The 24,722-nt window shown below is 40.0% G+C and overlaps 1 protein-coding gene across 1 annotated transcript in view; it reads right to left on the bottom strand.

Moving 5' to 3' along the window:
• LOC110382689 (serine/threonine-protein kinase 10) overlaps positions 1-24,722 on the bottom strand; it is a 58,022-nt gene that overhangs the window by 12,575 nt on the left and 20,725 nt on the right. The window contains exons 2-22 of the mRNA XM_064043100.1: positions 23,655-23,771; positions 22,734-22,859; positions 21,992-22,165; positions 20,469-20,667; positions 18,583-18,713; positions 17,902-18,081; positions 17,007-17,150; positions 14,695-14,773; positions 13,712-13,866; positions 12,926-13,261; positions 12,019-12,522; positions 11,225-11,422; positions 10,332-10,470; positions 6,488-6,600; positions 5,389-5,510; positions 4,435-4,545; positions 3,672-3,764; positions 3,134-3,236; positions 1,977-2,134; positions 1,110-1,317; positions 331-534 (exon numbers count right to left, since the gene is read on the bottom strand). Coding sequence (XP_063899170.1) covers positions 331-534; positions 1,110-1,317; positions 1,977-2,134; positions 3,134-3,236; positions 3,672-3,764; positions 4,435-4,545; positions 5,389-5,510; positions 6,488-6,600; positions 10,332-10,470; positions 11,225-11,422; positions 12,019-12,522; positions 12,926-13,261; positions 13,712-13,866; positions 14,695-14,773; positions 17,007-17,150; positions 17,902-18,081; positions 18,583-18,713; positions 20,469-20,667; positions 21,992-22,165; positions 22,734-22,859; positions 23,655-23,681 — 3,504 coding nt within the window. The 5' untranslated portion in view covers positions 23,682-23,771. The remainder of the gene's footprint in view (positions 1-330; positions 535-1,109; positions 1,318-1,976; positions 2,135-3,133; positions 3,237-3,671; positions 3,765-4,434; positions 4,546-5,388; positions 5,511-6,487; positions 6,601-10,331; positions 10,471-11,224; positions 11,423-12,018; positions 12,523-12,925; positions 13,262-13,711; positions 13,867-14,694; positions 14,774-17,006; positions 17,151-17,901; positions 18,082-18,582; positions 18,714-20,468; positions 20,668-21,991; positions 22,166-22,733; positions 22,860-23,654; positions 23,772-24,722) is intronic.

The raw sequence follows: 24,722 nt of genomic DNA, 5'->3' as shown, positions 1-24,722 counted from the left end.
GGGTGGGTGTGTGACTGAGTGTGCGACTGAGTGTATGACTGACTATTTGACCGAGTGTATGACCAAGTTTGTGACTGAGTGCTTGACTGAGTGTATGACTGAGTGTTTACGTGAGTGTGCGACTGAGTGTATGAATGAGTGTTCGGCGTCGGGTGGGCGAATTAGTGGGTGGGCATGTGACTATGTGAACGAGTGTGCGACTGAGTGTCCAGGTGAGTGTATGAATGAGTGTTCGACTGTCTTACTGAGTGTATCACCGAGTGCCTAACTGAATGTCCAACTGAGTGAGTGAATGACTTTAAGTCTGCTATTGAATCACTGTACACATACCTGATGCCTCTGCTGCAGGTACTGGGTATCAGCTAACGCCTGCCTGTCTCTATGAGCATCGTGTATGCGTCGCAGCACGGCGTCGCCGGCGTCCGCGAGCGCGGCCACGAATGCTCGCTCGCGCTCGCCGTGTTCGGCGTCGAGGCGAGCTCGCCGGACGCGGTACGCGTCCTTGCGACGTTCTTTTGCTACTAACTCTACTTCCTGTGATACAAAAATAATTATCTTATAGGTAAAATAAGTACATTACATACCAAAAAAAAATGTCTGGGAAAAAATTAGCTTCAAATAAAGTTTTATCTAAATATCACATTCAACCCTTAATTTTCGTCTACAAGAGAGGAATTTTCCGAGCCTTTTCCCAACCATGTTGTAGTCGGCTTCCAGTCTATAGCCGAGTTCCAGTGTGCCACATGAAGCGACTGCCTATCTGACCTCCTCATCCCAGTTACCCGGGCAACAACCCTCTTCGTATGATGCCAGACTCTCCGGCTTCTCACTACCCTTGACGACGGCCTAATATGTTCAGATGAGAACCGGGACCTACCAATTTATGGTTATACTAGCCGTTTTCCCGCGGTTTCACCCGCGTCCCGTGGGAGCTACTGCCCGCACCGGGATAAAATATAGCCTATGTTACTCGCAGATAATATAGCTTTCTAATGGTGAAAGAATATTTAAAATCGGTCCAGTAGTTTTTGAGTTTATCCATTACAACCAAACAAACAAAAAAACAAAGTTTTCCTCTTTATAATATTAGTATAGATTACATTAAATACCTGTTTGAGCAACCTAAGCTCCTGTTTGAGCGTGTCTCTGAAGTGGCGCAGGTCCCGCTCGTGGTCGGCGCGGAGGCGCTTGGCGGCGTGGCGGAGCTCGGCCTCCAGCTGTTGTTCGGCCCGCTCGGCGGAGGCTCGCTGGGCGCGGGCTAGGGCTTCGAGGTCGGCCTCGTGGGCTCGGCCTAGGGACACTAGTTCGGCTTCGAACCTGGGGAATAAGGAGGTTGATTAACCCGTTGTATCTCGGAGCGCAGATATACGTGATATAGAATTGATTTTCTATTTTTTTATTTTTAGCGGCAGTGAAAGACATATGTAGGCCTTTGATCCAGTGATTGGGTTGCAAAAATCAGAATAAGGGTACATTGGCCCACAGCCACATAATGGCCACCACAAATTAATTCTTCAGACGCAAAGTTTTCATTAATGTAAATACATATATTTATAAGGACTTGTTATATTCTTATTTCCTTTACATATTTTGAATAAAAAAAAAACATGAAATTAAAAACTAAATTAACAACCTTACATATAATATTTAGTAGTAAAAATGCGAAACAATGACACTTTCAAACATGTTTAATTCGGAATGTTTTTTGTTGTTAAACAAAATATTATTATGTCATACTAATTCTGTTGATAATATTCTATCTATGTGTGTCACGCAGCTATTGGTTTCTTCAGCCACAAAAAAAGTGCTTGCGGCACTAATAACCGCATAGACAAGCACTGCCACAATCATCTGACCAAGATGCTCTGTGGTCAATGATTGATTTATTATATCTATGAAATTACTTATATCGGACTAGTCAACATCTTACGGCTCTAGTAAGCAAGTCAACGGCTGTTACTGAGTGCCCTACTGACCTCTTATCCTGCTGCTCTCTGAGCTGGCTCTCCTTAGCGTTGAGGTCTTGGAACTGCTTCTGCTCCTGTTTCTGCAGCATCTTGATCTCTCGCAGTTCTTGTTTGCGGAGCGCGTGGTCGTCCCATGTGCGCCCGCTTTCTTCGTCGCCCCAAATCACCTGCGAGAGAAGTGTAGGTAGATAAGCTTTAGGTCGCGTAATTAATTCACGATATATATGACAAACATTAACTAATGTAAAACCCCTTAAGTTGTTCTTATAACTTCTTGCAACTTACGAAAATTTTTCTCAAGCAACATGATGTCCTCCTAGCCGATTATAGGCTACGGCGGCTGTTCTCATATAAGGAGATCAGCCAGCTGCGCAAGACGTATTATAGTGCACGAGTATTTGCGCAGACACCGGTGCACTCACTATTCCTTAACTCTCATAACCCGATGGGACGGTAATCCGACACGACAAGCAACATAAAGATATAAAGTCGAAGTAAAATGTGCGAGTGTCTGACGGGTATTTATACAACTTTATTTTATAATATTCCCCCTGCAATATTTATTGTATTCTAGTTTCCAGTATTTGTTGTTATAGCGGTAACTGAAATACATCAAATCTGAAAATTTCAACTGTCTCGCTGAAATGGTTCAGGAAATATTTGATATACGCGCGAGCATTTCCATCCTGCCGTTCTTGGTGTACCCGCTACATTTTAATTTCACAATGTTGCCAGGAGCATCATTTTTGTACGTGTATGTATAAAAAAACCGGGAAAATGCGAGTCGGAATCGCACACGAAGGGTTCCGTACCATTATTTAGAAAATGAGCAAAAAAATTAAGTTTGTAGTATGGGAGCCCTCCAAAATATTTATTGTATTCTAGTTTTCAGTATTTGTTGTTATAGCGGCAACAGATATACATCATCTGTGAAAATTTCAACTCTCGATCACGGTTCATGAGATACAGCCTGGTGACAGACAGACGGACGGACGGACGGAATAGGGTCCCGGTTTACTCTTTGGGCAAGGAACCCTAAAAAACAACAATCAGAGCGTTTGTTTGTTTTTTTTTTTCTAGCGAAAACGTCCTATTAAGATTGTCTGATCTTTATAAAAATGCACTCATAATGGAGTATAGTATGATCTATACTTGATGAGTGTTACCTTGGAAGTAGTGGTGGTGACTATAACGCCATCGATCTCAAACTTCCTGGTGCGCTTGCGGGTCTTCTTCTTCAGGTTGGCCATGTGGATGTCCTCCTTGGACCTGATAAACAGACAAACATTTATTATAACATTTATAGAAGAATAAACTCGCACTAATATTATGTATTCGAAAGTTTGTAAGTGTGTTTGCTACTCTAGGCGTAAATCACTGATAGATTTCTTGTGAAACTTGGCAGCAATGTAATCTATACACATATTAATACATAGGCTATTTATTTAGAAGCGGTAGTAGTAGTGCCCTCAAGAAGTGAGTGATACCAATGGCGGAAGCTAGTAAAGAATACATGAAACGTAATAGTAAAATATTTTATGTCTAATGACAATTTTTTAAAGTATTTTGAATGAGCTTTATACTCATAATTGCATTTATATTTTCCACTGAATCAATTGAAGTATTTATTAAATTTTAAAATTAATCACTAAAACACGAATAAAACCAGGTTAATTCAGTTAGTGGTAATAGTGTTATATTTACCTCTGTATCCTATTAACAGGCTGTCCGTCTTGCTGCTTTCTTCTCAGTACTACCGGCTCTCCATTGTCCAAATTCTGACTATCTGTGTTTACTCTGTAACAAATGACCCTTTTTAGATGACCTCAAAATGTATGATAGCGCAGCATATTTCTTACGCATTTTGCTGTGATAAAATTACTCTATACTCCATTTGACTATGTCTACTCGTGACCAAAAGGCATATATGCATTGCCATCCAGCGTGGCAATGCAGCCGGCCTTTTGGGCACGATCCCCGCTGACAGCGATGCGGATGAGTTTTTTGATACTTAGTTTTTATTTTTGTAAATATGTAGATTAGGTAGGAGATGTAGGTGTTTTACTAGAATAGTTTTTAATTTTAATTGTAAAATTAAAGGGTTGTATGTACCTATGTTCCAAAAATAATTTTGACTAGGTTCTTAAGTAAAAATTGATAGAACTTTTTGATTTAATCAATTTACTCATATTTTAAAACAGCAGTCAATTTGTTTAAAATGTTTTTGTGTAACAAATCCTTTAGTTAAGTGTTCATTCGAATGGAGTGCAGACAAACTCTTTAATTACTTACTATTTTCAGTGTATTTGGTTCCCATTGCTTCTAAGCCTTAACTGAACATAGGAGGTGGCGCAGAGCGTCCGTTTTGGGACCAATTTTCACTTTTTGACGATGAAAAAGAGCTGGTTTTCAGCCTATTTTCTTTTTATACCGTGCTATATATTTCCTAAAATACTGTAGTACATACCTGGTGCCGCCATTGAGCTGCGAGTCGTGAGTGTCGGGCGCCAGCGAGTCGGCGTCGGCGGCCGCCCGCGACGACAGCGACGCCACCGACCCGCTGTCCGACTGCGACCTGCTGGGGATACTGAGCAAATTAATATTCAAAATATACGATCATCATCATCTCAGGCATAGGACGTCCACTGCTGAACATAGGCCTCCCCCTTAGATCTCCACAGATACCTGTTGGAGGCGACCTGCATCCAGCGTCGACGGCGACCGACATAAGGTCGTCTGTCCACCTTGTTGGTGGACGTCCTACGCTGCGCTTGCTAGTCCGTGGTCCTCACTCCAGCACTTTTCGGCCCCATCTGCCATCTGCTCTGCGAGCAATATGGCCTGCCCATTGCCACTTCAACTTGCTAATCCGGTGGGCTATATCGGTCACTTTGGTTCGTCTACGGATCTCCTCGTTTCGGATTCGATCACGTAGAGAAACACCGAGCATAGCCACAGATTACTAGCTACTAGCCCTCTCCATAGCTCGTTGAGCGACTTTGAGCTTTGAGATGAGGCCGATAGTGAGGTACGATATATCTATCTATACTAATACTAGCTTCCACCCGCGGTTTCACCCACGTCCCGATATAACTGTGGTGACAAAAACTATCTTATGTCATTTTCCCGGGTCTAAGCTATATCCCCTCTAATTTTAAATGAACGTAATGCATTGAAAAGGTCAGATAGGCAGTGGCGACCGCAACATAGGCTAGGCTAGACAGATGATGAATCAAGAAAATAATTATTATACTATTCTAATATTGTAAAATCTGCAAAAAAAAAAATATTTTTCAGTGGTAGCTAACCCATTTACCAAGTGAGACTTAAGACTAATTTTCATCCTAGTACATAAAGTAGTTCACATAGAAAGCGAGTGAAACCACCGTCAGAAGCTAGTCAACTATGATATGATAGTTACCTCTCAAAACTATCAGGACTGAGCCTAGTGCTGACTGATCCGAGAGCGATGTGTGTAGCGGCCGAGTCTCGAACCCGCACCTCTTCGTTACCGACTGTCACCACTGACACGTGTGATGTGTCCTGAAAAGAAGCAATCATGTATTAATAGGTACTTCTTTTTTCGAAGTCGGTTAAAAGTTGGTAAGGTTGTATGTGCTAATCTTAGAAACAATGGTTAGATATGAAAAAAATATGTCAGTGTAATAGGTAGTTTTAAGGTCTCTGCACAAAGCGGGCGCGGCACGGCGGGACGGGACGGCCACGCGACACAATGTACTCGATCGTCGCGTCGAGCGGGACGGCTCTGTGTGGCGTCGTCCGTAATATGTAGTACATTACAACTGCTCAGTGTCGCGTCGCCGTCCCGTCCCGCCGCGCCGCGCCGCGCCCGATGCGTGCAGAGACCTTCAGACTACTTTTTTGGGGTGCGAGAATGAGTTCTCAGAAATAGCTGGTGTTGATATAATAACACAATCAATACGAGCAAGGATATAGTAATAAATAAATACACAATAAGCTGTCATTTAGAAAATTCACTCTAGTAAATATGTCTTCTGTTCGCATATGATTACGTTTATAAATCTTATTGTATAAAATAACATGAACATAAATAAAACAGTACCTTTCACCTTACTTCAAACCGACGTCTTAAAAAAGCCGTTTTTAGTACAAAGTTTCAATTATCATCTTCAAAAAAAATCGTCAAAGTTAAATACTAGAATCTGTACTTTTTTAAGACCAAATTTTATAGTTATCTGGCTAAACTGTAAGGACGTATCCATCAGATAAAAAACTTCCTACCATACTAAATTTTAATAAGAAACTCATTTTTACAATAGTCTGGCAAAAGTTTTACAACAATTCTATCAGACATCAAAACACCCAAACGGCTAGGGTACTACAGTGTAGTTTTTTCATTTGAGCAAGCGAGTGATCTCCCGGTCCTACAGTACCATCATTAATTTTATAACAATCTGGCTAGACTTTTACAATTAATCTATAACATAAAACAACAAAACTTCATAACCTATCACAAAGTGATTAACTCTAATACATACCAAATTAAGTCCATTAGTAACACTATCATCGAATACTCCGGAATCAGTGGCGGCGGCCGTAGGACTTAGTATCAACACTTCGCTGCTATCTAAACGACGCCCTCTCGCTTTCTCTGTAACAATACAAACATACAAGATATACTCATCGGCAAGGATATATAGATGGCAGATGGGGCCGAAAAGTGCTGGAGAGACCACGGACTAGCAACCGCAGCGTAGGACGTCCACCAACAAGGTGGACAGACGACCTTATAAAGGTCGCCGGAAGACGCTGGATGCAGGTCGCCTCCAACAGGTATCTGTGGAGGTCTAAGGGGGAGGACTATGTTCAGCAGTGGACGTCCTATGCCTGAGATGATGATGATGATGATGAAGGATATTGAGCCCTGACCTTCACCTGCGCAGAAGCGATTTATTGGTTTATTGCCTTAAGTGTACAGTGCGCAACGCGATCCCCACTCTTCCGCCGAGAGCTCAATATCCGTGCCGATAACTATACTTTATTTGTAGAAAACATGGGTGTACATAGTTATGCAGGTTGTTAGACAAGAAAATAAACGTTACCATTCATGTTTGGCCTCTTAGGCGTACAAATATTTTAAAAATATAATTTTAAATAAGGAACATTCTTAAAATTTTAAGTTTCAAGCTTTATCATTTAATTTTATCATTTTTCTTTTCTAGGAATTTCTGCAGTCGTTTTTTAAATATTTGAGCATATGAACATGATTTACATAGAAATATGTTAATAAATTAACACTGAAATACATGAGCTATGAGCTACCTAATGAACGCATCCGGCCGTATACTGAGCTGACATACTGTAGTCTCACTATAAGACATGTCATCGACACGAAAGAAGAAGAACTTAAATACGCACATACAGTAATCTATACTAATATTATATAGAGAGAAACTTTGTTTGTAATGGATAAACTCAAAATTACAGGACCGATTTATAAATTATTTCACCATTAAAAAGCTACATTATCTGCGAGTAACATAAGCTATTTTTAACCCGTTACCTGCAGTAGTTCCCACGGGACACGGATGAAACCGCGGGAAAACGGCTAGTAACAAACACACCATTAATACTAGCTTTTTTTATCGAACCCGGATAAAAAGTAGACTATAGTCTTCCTCGATAAATAGGATGTGTAACACTGGAATAATTTTACAAATCGGACCAGTAGTTCCTGAGATTATCGCATTCAAGTAAATAAACAGTCTATCTACTTCTCTTTATTCTAACTCTCCTACTACGGGTCTGCTGGAAGAGATTTCGATTTAGAAATAAGCAGTACCTTTGTACTATTTTATGCTATGTATACTTCTTTTATATTTTCACTGTGTACATAAATTGCTAAATAAATAAATAAACAAACTCTTCAGCTTTACTGGTACCTCTATGCAAATAAAGCCGACCCCAACATAGTTGGCAAAAGGCTCCGCAGGTCATGATACTAGTATACACCAAACCTTTTTTCTATAAATATTATACTCCATTTGATTAAACACTTAACTAAAAAAAAACAATATTAATATCACTTTTGACACGCTTATATTAGCTTCACTTGTAACTATGTACGTAAGAAAAACTTGGAATCTTAATTTGACCCACTTCTCGGTCTTCGATTACGATGTAATTCTATATAAAATTTAATTATATTATGCACTTAAAATACACTGTAAATACAACAAAAAAAACCGAATTACGTAAATTGTTATTTTAAGCGACAATTTATTTGTTTAAAATATATTTTTGTAAAAATAATTAAGAATATAAATGCTAGAATATGACTAGACTCCATTGAGTAGGTAGTAAACTGAAGGTATTTACTGTACTTAACTGCCATTGTTATTAATAAAATTTTAATAGGCCGCAAATCCACATTTTTACTTTGCTCATAATATAATAATATGTTCTTGTTTATATTTTTTATATAATAGGCATACACATTTTTAGTATACCTGCTTTGTTTTAAAATAATTGCCATTTGTTTTGATTTAAAGGTAAATAAAGAAATTATTGTCCTATTTTACAACAAGTCAACGTATGTTTTTAAAGGACCATGAGTCAAGTTGGGCTCATTGTCCAACAGAGATGTAGCATATGCCGTTGTGAAGGTTTTTGTTTGTACTAAAATTGTTACTATGGGCACTACCTTCAATTCCATGGCAAAAAAAAGATATACACTTAAATAGGTTTTGTAGAAAAGGACAATTGTTAGGAGTCGTAGTGCACTTGGTTGTTTCTGACATAAAACCTAATTCGCAGGATTTGATTATGCTAGGATTATGGGACCACCTCATAATCACCAGGTCAGGATCTGATGATGGAACCCCTGAGAAATCGAGGGCAACTTTCGAAAATTGTTGGCGTGCATAGGTTAAAAACTTGACAGTGAGGTGTACGTCTGATAACACTACGCAACAGTGAAGGTTTGGAGCTGACCTGATGATGGAGACCGGAGAAGGTGGAGGGAACTCGACAACTTACATATTAAACTACCTCGTGTTTGGGCTTATGTTATTCGTATTGATGGGAACTTTCCACAAATGCGGATAGTGACAACTATGCTTGTCACTATATAAAGTAAAGCCAAAAATAAAAAAAAAACTTTTTACAAACAAATAAAACCGATTCCCAAAAACACTGAAAAGCAAAAAAAACTGTTCTTAGGTGCATCGGCATAGAAGTCGGTGGCGTATAAACTCAGGAACACCCATTAGACACTGACTTCTAGGCCGATGCACCTAAGAATAGTTTTTTTTTGCTTTTCAGAGTTTGCCAAGAACATATTCTGATGGGTAACGACAATTGGAACTTTTTGATTGATAATTGCAATATCCATCACCAAAATGTGTGGCTATTAAGAAGAAGGATACAGTCAAGACATGTTCGTGCACGTACATATTACGTATACATTCTGGTTAGCAGAAACGAAATGGGTCGAGATGCCATCGCTCAGTATTACTGCTCGTGTCTAACACGTAGACGCACAGTAGGAAGTTGTGCTCATATCCTTTCAATAATATGGTATCTAGGGTTAGGCAGGCACACACAATTTAATCCACCGGCAGGATATTTAGACGACATTATTATTGATTGAAATGTTTACAAAAATAATTTTAACTGCAGCTGCTAACAGTTATTTATTTTTATTTTTTATGTATACATTAAACCTGGAATTAAAACTAGTTAAAGGTGTTCAATAACAAAACCTACAATGCCGTAACAGCACTACTTTTTGCAGAATATTAGTTTATTTATGGTTGGAGAAAAATATTTATAGCAAAATAACCCCATGGATTCTTCGCAAAAATTAGTTAAAATCTTGATATTTAGTGCTTTACAAGTATATTCAAAGTGGTCTCATCTCTGTTGGTGGGTGAGCCCAGGCTTCATACATTTTTGCCCATGGTCCTTTAAATAGGCCGAACAGATATTTCGAAACGTCAAACTGGTTGCACAGTTCCAAACAGTGGGTCTTATGGAGAAGAAAAAAAATGATTTACAATAGTTTTTAAGCTAGTTAAGCGTGCCCATAAAAATGTAAACGTATGTGAAATAAAAAATATATTAATACATATACAATTCAAGTATAGTTATCGGTACGAATCTTGAGCTCTGACCTACATCTGCGCAGAAGTGATTTATTAGCATAGAACCAATCCCGAGTGACGGCTATGACGCGATGCGCTGCGGGCCAATCACCGCTTTAGCCCCCGTGCCTCACTTCATACCACAAATGGGACCCAATAAATTACTTCTGCGCAGGTGAAGGTCAGAGCTCAAGATTCGTGCCGATAACAGATACTAACACATAAATTCTCAACTCACCACTATAATGTGTGCAGTCCAAGCTGTCGAGCGATGACGGCGCGAAGCAGTCGTCGTCTGATGATGAGCCGGCTCCGACTATCACCACTTCGTCAGCTATGGGGGGTGTCGTTGATATTGTTACTGCGTTCGGCGGGAGCTGGGAGAAATTGAAATGATTAAGATTTTGTATGTCTTGACCAGAACCGATTGAGGAAACCTGCACTATATAGTCTGAAATCACCAACCTGCATTGAGCAAGCGTGGTGATTAATGCTCAATCCTTCTCCGCGTGAGAGGAGGCCGCAGTCCGACAGTGGGACGATAAAAAGGCTGTAACTATGTCTTGACCAGACCACGGGACTACAGAGTCCTGGACTTTGGGAAGGCGAACGTGGGGCCGAAGCCAACACGCTGAAACCCTTTTGAGACCACTTTTATGAAATGGTGACCTTATTATTTGCCCCCCAAAAATCAGGAATACACAAACCTAATTATCATCTTATTGGCATAATACAGTGATTAAAGAGGAAGGTTTATATGTATAATAACATACATTACTTAAATAGTGGGGAAATACTGTTATCCCGTGCGAAACCGGAGCGGGTCGCTAATACTTGAGTTCTATGGTTACTTGCAATAAATGAATTTGAAAAAACTGAGGATGATTATGATATCTAATAGACAGACATGTGTTGCTGGGGAGTTTGTTGCGCCACTTCTTCTTCCCAGCAAACAACACATAGGAAGTGGTGAAGGGCGGGCGTTTTGGGGGCTGTCTTTTGTCTTTGACGTTCGAAAAGTGCTGATTTATCAGCCTAATTTGAAACTCAAACTCACTTAAAACCATTTGAGTTTTGCGTTTTGAGTTTGAGTTTTTGAGTTTGAGTTTTGAGTTTGATAATGTTACTCACAGTAGCTGCAGTACTAAGCACGGGCGGATGGGTGGTGGTGACAGTGACCAGCCCCGCCGGCGTGGCGGCTAAGCTATTGGGTTCCACCACCACCACGGCGCCGTCCAGCACCACTCCCGAGTGTACCACCACTGTGCTGGGGGCGATGGGGGCCGGGGCTGGTGATGTAGGCGGGTCTGGTTCTTTTGGTTGTGGTGGCTGGAACGGTGTAAAAAGAAGATTAGTCATTTATGTGAAAAGTTTTCATAAAAAAGATCTGAATCATGAAGAAAATCTGACAATAAAACTACTTTCACGGATTTTGTCGCGGTTTTATTAATATTATTTAATCCCTACTTTTCCGATACTTTCATCATCATCATCATCATCATCTCAGACATAAGACGTCCACTGCTGAACATAGGCCTCCCCCTTAGATCTCCACAGATACCTGTTGGAGGCGACCTGCATCCAGCGTCCGATACTTTACAACTCTGAATTTATTGTGAAATATTTTTAATTTTGCGACTTAGAAACAACTTCTGCAGATCTTAGAAATATAAAAAAATTGGGAAGCATGTCTATACTTAATATGAAATTGCAAATCTAGGAATAATTCACAGTCACAGTAAACAACAAAATCTTGATATACATAAAATAGATAAGGGCTCTGTCAAACCGGAAATTTCGTATCGGTGGTCCAGGTATGACTTAGATATATTTTGTTAAATATATATTTTTAAAGTTATTTTTAATTCACTTGGGACATTATTATATTTTTAACGTTGTACAAGTAAACTAATTAAAAAACTCACCGTAACAGGCCTAATTTCAACAGCATTATGTTGCGTTCTCCTCTCTCTCTCTCTACTCTTATCCACTCTCTCTTCATCAACAGAACTGGACCGTGAATAATTCTTCTCCAACCGACTAACTTCTGCGCTAACTCTATTCACTTCTATCCCTGTCTTCTCCAAGGAATCTCTTTTGATATCCCTTTCGTGTAAAGAATCTCTTTTTACATCCCTTATATCTTTTTCTTGTTTTATATCTCTATTAAGGTCCCTATCTTGTAAGGGATCTCTTTTTATATCCCTGTCTTGAATATCCCTTTTGTTAACCTCGTGTAAAGAGTTGGGTCGACTTTTAGATGTTTTCTCTTCAATAGAATTGGTTTTAGGTAATTTTTCTTTGTCCGTTTTGGTAGTAATAATATTTGTTTTGATGTCTGTCTGTTTTTCTTGCTTTGGTTTGTCTTCGACTTCTAGTTTCTTGTCTGTGGTCTTGTTTTCGACTGCCTTTTCTGCGTCTCTGCATACCTGTGAATTGGAAACAAGGTTTTATTAGATAGAACTGTATGTATCTTTGTAATGGAATCTAATGTAACTAATTTAACCAGCTTCCAGGGATCGTAGCGTCATGAAAACTAACAAAGTTCTAGAGGGAGTCTGAGTTGACAACAGGGGTCATTAATATGAAAGGGGTCATTGACCGGGTTGTGGGGTCATTTATTTGACTAGAGGTAACTGAGCTAACCAGGGCGTAATTGAGCTAACTGACGGGGTACTACGCTGACCAGGGGGTCATGAAGCTCCTAGCAGCCCCGGTGGGCTAACTGGGGATCATTGAGCAGAATAAGGGGTCATGGATCTGATTAGATTAGTGGTCTAACTAGTGAGTCATTGAATTATCCGGGGTTACCGGGGTCACTGTAACACTCACCTGGTCCACAATAAGCCTGCCGGCGGTAGCAGCAGGCAGCGCTGCGGTATCCGTAGCTTCCTCGGACGGCGCCGGACTCACGGGAGTCACTATACTGACCGGAGTCGCTGCACTGACCGGAGTCACTGCACTGACCGGAGTCACTACACTGACGGGTGTGACGGCTACGGGTGTAACGGCTACGGGTGTGACGGAGGCTACGGGTGTGGTTGGCGCGGCGGGAGGAGGCGGGGCGGGTTGCTTTCGCGCGGGGGTGGGAGCGGGGGTGACGGCGGGGGCGGGTGGTGATGTGGCTGATGGGGGCGGAGGCGCTGGGCCTTTCTCTTTTTTTGGTGCCTGTAAAGAATATTTTAGGAGTTAGTTTTTAATTTATAACAATACATATATCATTCTTGTACCTAGTGTATTTAATCTGTTTTAGATATTAAATCCTTTCATAAAAAATTGATGACCACGTTTTTATTCTCTATCTAAGGAAAGCGATGAAGACATATTTTCAAGAATTATATTATATTTTTATCTGTGTTCTTTTTGAAGCCAGTTTTTTTAGAATGCAATTGAAACCTTTTCTAAAAGTAGCACCAATATTATTGCGCGAAATTATCAAACTATACACTGTAGAAGTATAGGGCAGTCGCTCCTTGTGGCATACTGGTACTCAGCTACATCCGGTTAGACTAGAAGCCGACCCCAACATAGTTGTGCAAAAGGCTCGTAGTATGATGATGACACTGTAGAAGTATAATAAGGATTTTTTTCATAGCAATTTTTAGGAATAATACACACAGGCGGCTTCCTATCAGCAGGCGGGTGCTCGTCTTCGTGCGGGCGCTTGGCGGCGGCGGCGGACACAGCGGGGGCTGACGCGGCAGGGGGTGTGGTGGTCGCCGGCGGCGTGGCGGCGCGGGGCGTTGTGGCGGCGCCGGGGAGCTCCTCCGACACTAGGGGGAGGGAAAGGGGTTAATTTTTGATGGAAAATTATCAAATGCCCCCTCCCGTTGTGGGTTAGCAGCGGTGAGGGAGTGTCAGACTCTTACTGACTAAAAACCGTCGTGTTCTGTCGTAGGCTTTTTATGCACCAGGACCGCGGTATCTCTTTCGAACAACCCGCAGCTCACTATAAGACCTGTCATCGACACGAAAGAAGAAGAAGAATGTACAGACGCGCACTACCTATGTGTTATGAAATAATAACGAAAAGTGGCATACAATTTTATATCACTACATAGTCTAAATAGCATAAAACACTAAGCCCGGGTAACTGGGTTGAGAAGGTCAGATAGGCAGTCGCTCCTTGTGGCACACTGGTACTCAGCTGCATCCGGTTAGACTGGAAGCCTACCCCAACATAGTTAGGAAAAGGCTCCGGAAATGATGACTTTTTAGATTACGTATTGTATGTACAGAGGACAACACAGCTTCTTTCCTTCCTTTCAAATTTTCATCCTTATTAAAATTTTTGGAAGGTAAATATTAGATTTGTAAAATTTTACAGATTCTGAAATGAAATACCACTCGACTGATTTTGTGCAAACTGCACATAAACCATCTACTAAATGAGCTAAACAAATTATTGTAATAATATTATTGGTATCTCGGTTACTGAAAACCACAGTTAATCAATCATATCTCAAGAACTATAGGTGTTATTTAAAACTCTTTCACTGTTAGGTACCTAGACCTACACTATTCCCGAGTAATATGGGCTATGGGACGCGGGTGAAACTGAGGAAAAACAGCTAGCTACTAGCTATATACTCAGTACTCACTCTTGACATCTGGCGTGTCGGCGGAGCGCACGGAGGTGGAGTCATCTTCCTCCATAGGGATATGAGAGCTGCGCGGCTCCTGAGGAACAAAACATACACATATTAATATAATATACCTAACTATTGTGTTTATTACATCCTCTAATGTCGAAGAAATTAATTTCTATAATAATAGACAAAAAAACTAAAAAGTTGACTAATATTACAAGGTAAAATTTTTCAATCAAATAGTTTAACTGAAATAAAAAATGGTGTTACATTTAAGTGTCTTCATACATAATCCATTATCTATTAAATAAAACGTATGTATACATTTGCAAAAGTACCAGTAACAAAAGAAACCCTGCATTTGGCGCTGAGTTTAAACCATCATCTTGAAAACTTATGTATACGTCTGAAAAAGTACCAATTTTCACGATGATCAGCATTTGCTGCAAAGTTTAAACCACTTTGAAGAAAGTCAATGGACTAAACTTGGCACTTAACTGGTACTTTTATAAATCAACTTTTATAACAAGCTACGACATACAAATATCGACTGACATATTTTTCAGTGTTGCCACTTATAAAGTAAAGTTAATAACAATAATACCTTCGACGCAGGCAGACGATCTAGCGGCTGGGCGTCCGATTCGATTGCAATGTAAACCATTCACACGACACATTAACGTTATTGTATTAAATATACAAAATATATAAAGCTACATAAATCTACTATATAAAAATATTGTCGGGTTTTCCTTCCCGAAGCTATAACTCCAGAACGCACGAACCGATTTAAACGGTTTTGCATTCGTTGGAAAGGTCTCGGGCTCCGTAAGGTTTATAGCAAGAAATTTCAAGAAAAATTTCAAAACAAAAGAGGGAAAATCTTTTGACATAGCATGAATTAATGTTACTAAAAAGTACTAGGGAATCAAAAAGCCTTCTGGTGGCGAAACGGAGTTCGAGTTATAGGGAGAAATGTTATCATTAAGAAACGCTTCTAAGACCAAATCTCGACCAAACTGTAGCAAGCAGAGAAGATTTAAACAACTAATAGAATTTCGTTTTTCCCTCAGCAAATTTTTTTTACAAGAATTGGTATTTTAAAAACTTCTCTACTCCGCTAAGCTTTGGTAGAGTCTGGGCGTGATAGATAGAAAATGTTCGAGAATACAATGTTTATGTCGCAGCCTATTGGTTAAAATAGCCATTTGACAAAAAAATGCATTTCAGTAAGACGTCTATAAGTCATTTAGACTAAGCTGTTATATTAAATGGCTATTTCAACCAATTGACTGCAACATATCATGTATATTATATTATACCTATCCTATATTTTACTATTTTAAGACCTACTTTAACATTATATACTAACCAATTCTCTGATACTGCTCCTTATTTTTCTTGCCTCTCCTCGACTTCGACTATACATTACAAAGAGTCGCATCGAATAGAGGCAAGCATGTTAGTAAGCGTGCAATAGAAGCAGACACACGTGTTAGTGGAGAGATATTATAATTTTATTATTAAATACAATAGATATAAAATATAAAAGTAAGAAATAAGTTTTACAGTACAATAGTTTAGTAAATTATATCATAGAAGAATATAGTAAATAGTTGAGATTTGAGTGAGTATTAATAAATATAAGGATTAAAGTAAAATGCCAAGAATCGACGAAGAGACCACGTGATAGTTTGTGAATGTGAAGAAGTAACAATTCTTCAAGCAGAAACGACTGAACGGAATATTGATAAAATTTTTCAGTAATATAGCTTATTAACGAGGTATCTGGGTGCAGGAAATAGTTTAACCAAGAAGTTTATGAAACAGCTGGCGGAAGCAGCAATCACCGCTTTTCCCACAGTCTGAAAAACCCATTTTTAAGGAACATCATCAAATGATTAATGCTCAATCCTTCTCCGTGTGAGAGGATGCCTGTGCCCAGCAGTAGGACGATAAAAAGGCTGTAATAATAATGGCGTCCAGGGACGATTTCGGCCACGGCGGCTGTTCTCATTTAAGGAGATCAGCCAGCTGCGCAGGACATGTTATAGTGCACGAGCATTTGCTTGGACACAGGTGCACTCACTATTCCTTCACTCTCATAGCGCGATGGGACGGCAATCCGACACCACCGGAGAGAGATCAGGCGCAGGACCGACATTTACGTGCTCTCCGATGCACGGGTGTATCAATCACCAACTTCCAGACTACGGGCTTTGTGAAAATTAAAGAAAACTCGCAAAGCGAGACCTCGAGCACAGCAGCCGCGCTTGCGACCACTAGACCAACGAGGCAGTCTTGCCCAGGAAGAGTAAACCTACCTCTGCGTCGTCGTCCAGCAGCTCTTCCTCCACCACTTCAGCTCTGTACTCCAGCAGCAGCTCTCGCAGAGGTTTGGCGTCTAACTTGCCGTTCACGAACTCGTGTTTCATCAGTTCTACTGCCGTCGGCCTTTTTTCTGGGTCCTGGTGGGAAATAACGTAAAATATTATTAAATAATTTATTATCTTCCACTTCCACTCACGTCTCGTAAGTATTTTCCACACTTGGATAAAAAGTAAACAAGAAAAGACGATCAAAAAACCAGCAAGAATTCAGAAAACAAAAATGTAACCATCCGCTCCGCTGAAAAGACCTTAGGGTCCGTTCAGACAGACCGGCTCGGAGAGCAGAGCAAATTCTTAACACGTTGAAAATTGAGTAATCAGTATTTGTAGTAAGGTTTATTTTTGCATGCGAACTGCTTTTATCATTAAGAATGCTCGAAGGCGCTCAGTGTGAAATAATAAGAGGAGCCGACCGGCTCCGATCGCGTACTTTTTCTTGACGTTTGACACCGTTAGCATGCTCTTTAATGCTCGCGCAGCCGATCGGCTCCGGTCTGTGTGAAAAGAAAAATACGCGCCGATGCTCTCCGACCCGGTCTATCTGAACAGACCCTTAAAATAGATTGTCAATAAAATTCTTCATCAGTGATCTAGCCTAAGACTCTTTAGGTCACTGAAATGAAACCTTACCATAACGAGACCCTTATGTATAAAGTCTTTGAATGACTTGCTTCACTTGACTGTTAGGTTATTTAGAAGGGAGAGAGCCATAGATATAAAATCGGTAAACGACTCGCTCCACTTAGAAAGTCCAGCGAAAGTGGTTGTTAAGTTACTAAAATGAAACTTGACCGTAACGAGAGCCCATGTTACTAAAATGAAACCTTACCTTAACGAGAGCCTTAGATATGAAGTCGTTAAACGACTTGCTCCACTTGGAGGGCTGGTCTAAGGTCGGGGGTTCACTCTTCTGTATCTTGAGCAGCACCCTCATGGGCGTCATCTCATGGTTGGGAGGCTCCATTTGTGCAAACTCTATTAGGGTTATACCTAGTGACCAGATGTCCACCTGCGGAAAACGAGAAATTAAATGATCAGTAGGCTTTTTATATTATGAGTTCGTAGCTAAGTTACAGCCATGCAGGTCGACCATAAGGTTGGGTCATTTCATCTATGGCATAACGAGTTCCTTCACTAGGAAGGCATGTTAAATTGGTACCCACCAATTTAAACATCTTTTGAAGTTGTATTGAGTCAGAAACCAGAATATCCGACAACCAGTTCTACTTAGGGGATAGGGAGGTCCGGGTAACTGAGTTTAGCAGGTCAGACATGGAGGCCCTGGTACTCGACTCCATATAGACTGGAAGCCGACCCCAATATAGTTTGGAAAAAGCTTATAAAAAAAGTCTGCCTAGATAATGATGGTAGAGTTCTTCCCATTTAATTGTTGATGGTGGTAAACTTATGTCTTATTACAAAAATGTTGAATAAAGTTTGTACTCCAATTCTAGAACAAGTGTGAAACATCTGTTTAATTTTCTAGCGATAACTTTCAGACTAAAATTACCTTAAAATCATAAGGATGATCTCTGAATGTCTCGCAGAGCACGACCTCGGGCGCCATCCAGTACGGCGTGCCGATGAACGTGTCGTGCTTCTGTAGAGTCGACTTGTTCTTCGCTGATACGCCGAAATCCGCTGCGAATATTGAAGTTTGAAGTTAGTATTTTGCCTGATTGTACTTGAAAAATCACATACCTACATATACACTGATAAAAATATATACGCTGAAATAAATAGGGAAATCACATCACATTACAGAATAGTTATAAAGGCGAAAGTTATGAGTGTATGTTTGACACACACAGCTTCGAGGATTTTTATGAAACAGCAGTAATTTAGCTTATATTTCCAGAATATAAATGGGTTACTTTTTGTCCCTTTTCAGGAAGAAGCTCCCTCAGGAATTTAGCGAAAGCTAGTATGATATAAAAGCAGCATTATAATGGTGTTTTAAATTTGAATTATGTTGGCCTTGTGGTTAACCAGCCTCTAAAATACGAGTGTAATGATTAGTGTACACTATATCGGGTGTGTCGTTCATAATCACATTAAATGAAATGCGTTAATATACTGGTTAATATATGTCGATTAACACAAAGAAAAAAGAAAAATACGTAAAAATAAAAAAATGCATTTTTCAAACAAAGTAAATAGAATAAAAATGTGCGAAAATTAGAACACCATATAAGAGTCAGTCATTACAAACAACTGAAATTCTCCCTTGAAAACTGACAGCTGTCAACTGATCAAAACATTCGATACTCCTAATTTTATCTCTGCTTTACACATGATGTTGTAAATTATGAAAACGAAAAATGACTCCTGTGGCTAAACCACTGAATGGATTAGGTTATTTTTTTTACAATTCGCCATAGAATATCATAAAGTATATGTGATAGGATTTAATGTGATTAGGTACGACACACCCGATATAACAATTTAGAGTTAATTTACAATTTAAGATTAGGTATAAACATGCTCAAACTTCACTCACAGTTTTCACGATATAACTTTGCAATTCTAAAGTTAGATATTTAACGCCTTGCGCATTTGTTCGTACATACATTATCGAAAAGCTTTGCTCGTCCGAAGTTAGTCACCAACTTCACACTACTCAAAAAAAAGGACTACTGCACATGTATGAACTTCAGAACCACAAAGTTATACAAAATTATTCCTTATTACTACCAGCATAGAATACACAAACACATACCGTCACCGGATGCTGCGGTATCTGGCGCCCACGACCAATCATACACAGAGATTTGAAGGTTGTACGCACTTCTTCAGGTCTCTGTGTATGACGGGCCGGGGGCCGCGACGATCCAGGCAGTGGCGGCTAGGGGGAACGGGGGAAATAGGGACTTTTGGGGAAAAGTAGGAAATATATTGGGATGGGGGTGTAAATAAGTGGATTTTGGGAAAAGCAACCAGAATTGAATTGCACTGTTCTCATTTACCCTAATGAGTGAAAGGGGACTAGTCGAAAAAGAGATTCTGAGGGATCAAAAAAGGGGATGGGGATGGTCCAAGAAAATTTCTGGACAAAAATGCGAACTGAAAATTTTTGAAACCGATATTCAGTGGAATGGGACTTTTCCCATTCACCCTCATGGGTGAAAAGTTTAGGTGCAAAAGAGGTTTTAAAAGGGTAATTACAGGGTGATTAACGGGAATAAGATTATAGGATAGGAAGCACAAGTATCACATAAGGAGGATAAGGATTACATAGGAGTTAAAATCCAAAACCGGTGATTAGTAAAAGCTGTCAAATTCACAAAACCATAAACATTATTAGTTAGTCCAAACACACCAAAATTTTCAAACACCACATATTTTTTCAAAAAACCAGAATCCAACACCCTGTAGGTAGCTAGCTAGACTACTTACCCAGCTTAACGCCCCCTGTCATGGTAGCCAAAACATTGCCGGCTTTCAGGTCCCTGTGTATAACTCTCCTCGAGTGCAGAAACTGCAGACCTCTGCACATTTCTCTGCAGACGTAGGCTATTTGTATCTCGTTGAGGCCTTTCTCTAGTTCGGCCATCACAGAGTCGAGGGCGCCACCGTCGCAGTATTCGAGGAGCATCTGGAATTTGGGAAAATGAAAATGTTTAGAACTGTAGTTTAATCATATCTTCACTTATCCTTTGAGGGAAAGAGTGTCCATGGAGTTTCTTGCAGGTTCTTCTCCATGAGACCAACTATTTGGAACCGTGCACCTAACTTTGACGTTTCGAAAGAGCTTTCATAGGCCTATTTGAAATAAAAAAAATGAGTTTGAGTTTGGAACATATCTCAAGAACAACTGGTCCTGGTGAAATTATTATATTAGTGTCATTTAAATAGAGACTTATCTAAAGGCAAGCTTTTTTGATATGACTTTTTACATACATAAATGCATTTGAAACAAATATTCTTCTGGATAAAATAATGATTCTTACTATAGTGTTTACATTGATTTTTAGTTGCTTTTCATTTGTAATAAGTAGTCATATCAAGATTGTTAATCATTGGTTAAGTACCTACTCAAATGGAGTATAGACAGCACATTTATCGAAGGAGTCTTTTTTGTAGGAAATCATCAAACGACCCCTCCCGTAGTGTGTGCAGCGCTCGGGAGTGTCAGACTCTTACTGACTAAACCCCACCATGTTCCTTCTGAAGCCCGCCATGTACCAGCGCCGCGGTAATGAGCGCGAACAATCCCGCTTGAGGAAGACTCCTGGCTCCTTTGTGTGGGTGAAAGGAGTACTTCCCCTAGGATTTATTTATTTACAATTCTTTATGCACATTGTACAACGCGGACTTAGCGCCTTAGGCGTTCTCTGCCAGTCTACCTTAGGGTGGTGGTGAAGTAGAAGTGGTAGGTGCAACACAGTTCCTATAGGGATTCCGTTCATCATCAACTCACCCACAGCTTGTTGTCGATGAAGTACGCCTCGTGTAGCTCGACGACGTTGGGGTGCCGACACTCCGACAGTATGTCGATCTCCTAGGTCGAGTTGCCGACACGTTTACTATTGAACTGCAACTCACCCACAGCTTGTTGTCGATGAAGTACGCCTCGTGTAGCTCGACGACGTTGGGGTGCCGACACTCCGACAGTATGTCGATCTCCTAGGTCGAGTTGCCGACACGTTTACTATTGAACTGCAACTCACCCACAGCTTGTTGTCGATGAAGTACGCCTCGTGTAGCTCGACGACGTTGGGTGCCGACACTCCGACAGTATGTCGATCTCCTAGGTCGAGTTGCCGACACGTTTACTATTGAACTGCAACTCACCCACAGCTTGTTGTCGATGAAGTACGCCTCGTGTAGCTCGACGACGTTGGGGTGCCGACACTCCGACAGTATGTCGATCTCCTAGGTCGAGTTGCCGACACGTTTACTATTGAACTGCAACTCACCCACAGCTTGTTGTCGATGAAGTACGCCTCGTGTAGCTCGACGACGTTGGGGTGCCGACACTCCGACAGTATGTCGATCTCGACGGTAAAGTCCGCGAGGTCGTCCTCGTTGTCGAGGACGCACATTTTGGCGGCGGCGAGCTGGCCCGTCGTCTTGTGTTGGGCTTTGTATACCTGGAATTCGAAAGGAGATAATATGTTATAAATATCTTTAGCCATATTTAATACTTTTTATATGGGTTATGGACCTGAATATTTTTTTTTTATTTATAATGCTGATGAGATTATATACGAACGCGCAAATCTTAGGAACTACAGTCACAGGGTACTTTTATCCGAGTTCAGAAAGTAGTAAGATGTAAACAGGCTGTGTCAATTAATTTTTGAGAGATATCAGGGATTCACCACCAGTTACAATACTTTCACAATAGCGCATTTTCCGCGTAATTTACAATTACTGGTTTAAATGATGACACCTAGAACCGCGGGATAATTCTTGGCGGATAGAAAAATATAGCCTATACGAGTGACCAAATCTCTAAAGAGTTAAGGTGCGTACACAAACTCGCTCGCTCTTACTCGCATGGTGGCTATTCGCAGTGTTGAGGGGTACTCGAATTATCACGGGTCGAACCTTACGCTATGGGTTTTTCAAACCGCATCAAAGGAGCCTCAGTAGCGTACAACTAATTAGCTATGTACGTTAGGTTTCCATATAAAAATTAAACAAAGTTACACTAACCTTCCCAAACGCGCCATCGCCGAGCTCGCCAACCATGTCCCAGTTCTCAGAGGGATCGCTGTTGTCCCTAATGTTGTTGAACACTTTCTTTTTCTTAGCATCGTTGCCGCTGCCCAGGTGCAGCACCTGAGGACGAAAGGGGAGGAGTTAGATAATTACAAATTTATTTATTTATTTATACAACAACATCATCACTATCATTACAGGTTTCCCTAATTCAATAGTGTGGTACAAAATTATAATATTTTCATTGGCAAACTACATTTATTGTGATTTTTGCGAATTCTTTCAAAGAGCAAGTAAAAATATCTATTCTGTCCGCTACCTCGTTGAGTACACGCAATGTATGTGTTAAAGGAGCAAATGTTACATACATTCAAAAGGCCCAAAACAGCAGTGTTCAAAAGGGAAATTTTTATTTTCTGCGTGATGAGGGAAAACTGCAAAAATCTATCATAATCCTATAAACGCAAAAGTTTGTATGTGTTTATGTATGTTTGTTCCCCTTTCACGCAAAAGCTTTCAATTAGATTCTGATGAAACTTGGCGGTAATATAGCAGAAAAATTATGTAGGCTTCTTTTTATAAGGGTCCGGGAAGTAATTCCCTCAGGACACGCGTCAAACTGCTGGCGGAAGCTAGTAATATTAAAAATCTCAAGATTGTTGAATGCCCTCTGAATCTCAGAATGACATACTGGTCCAATTTGGAAAATTCTTCTATCTAGTATATGATAGCTCATTTATCGAAGAAGAGTATACTACTTTTTATCCGCGAAGCTACACTATCCCCGCATGGCCTAAGCAACATTTAATCCTGTTACACGGAGTAGTTCTCACCAGAAATTCCTAACTTCCCGGGCATACATTAACCTGGAAAGGTCTTGCCCAAGAGCCCAGTAATAGTACAACATCTTCTTACCTTCTTAAGATTATTGAAGAACGACATATTGTTAGTTTGCGCGTCGCGTGAGCGCGCGCTCGCGCCTCATCCGACCTCGCACATCGTGTTATATCTCCACTGTGTCTCTGCGCATCTCTGTTGACAAATACATATAAAAATATTAATCAAGTAATCTTAAAAATTATGTAACAAAACTTAGTTCACTAACATAATACTCAATAAGAAAGTTTCGCGAAAGGAGCGAAGATATTAATGTTATAACGTTCGAGGAGGGTGTTAAAAAAATGACCCTTCTTGAAAATCGAATAGATTTATCGAGTACGAATATGTGAAATAGGAAAGCTGTCTTTAACCTATTTTAAGGAAATCGCTCAGTTACTTGAAGCTTTAACAGTATGGTTCTAGCTTACATGCCTGCCTGAAGGAAAAAGGCTCTAATTCTCAATTTTCACTGTTTGAAAGCCGTTGACACAAAAAAAAACATAAGTCAGAAAATTCTTTTACCAGTGTAAAATACGGTTTTTAGCAGACTACCAAAAGGGATGGATATTCAAATAGGATTATATATTTTTTACTTTCTGGACATATTTTTTATAAACTAAATAACAACAAATTATGTGAAATCCTCACTTAGTAAACCAGGACTTAGAAACGTGACATATTATAACAAACAGATATTTCTAAAAAAAACATAACGTAAACATAGGTATAACAAAACCATTTAACGTATACATATTCAACTGTTTGAGGACAAATAATAATTTTTTCTTACTTCATTTGTTTGATTTTTCGGTGTGTAAAGGAGCTTCCAGACAGCGGATAAAATCGCAGACGATTATAAATTATGAAATGCAAGGTCAATGTTTATCGGACTGTGATAAGGAGAAATGTAATCTTACTGATTCTAAATTCTTAGGTTAAACTTAGTTTAATAAAACCATTTTATATTTGTGCTACATGAATATGAGTAGACCCAAAATTATCTAAGAACCAATGCCAGCGTACTAGCTTTAAACTGAACCAAAACTGCATCCAAATCGATTAAGAGCTACGGATCCTTTAGAAAGAAAAAATATCTGCTCTACA

Source organism: Helicoverpa armigera, chromosome 30 (assembly GCF_030705265.1).
Source record: "Helicoverpa armigera isolate CAAS_96S chromosome 30, ASM3070526v1, whole genome shotgun sequence".
Classification (NCBI taxonomy): domain Eukaryota; kingdom Metazoa; phylum Arthropoda; class Insecta; order Lepidoptera; family Noctuidae; genus Helicoverpa; species Helicoverpa armigera.
Note: the sequence above shows the minus strand (reverse complement) of the source record. Positions and strands in the feature narration are given on the sequence as shown.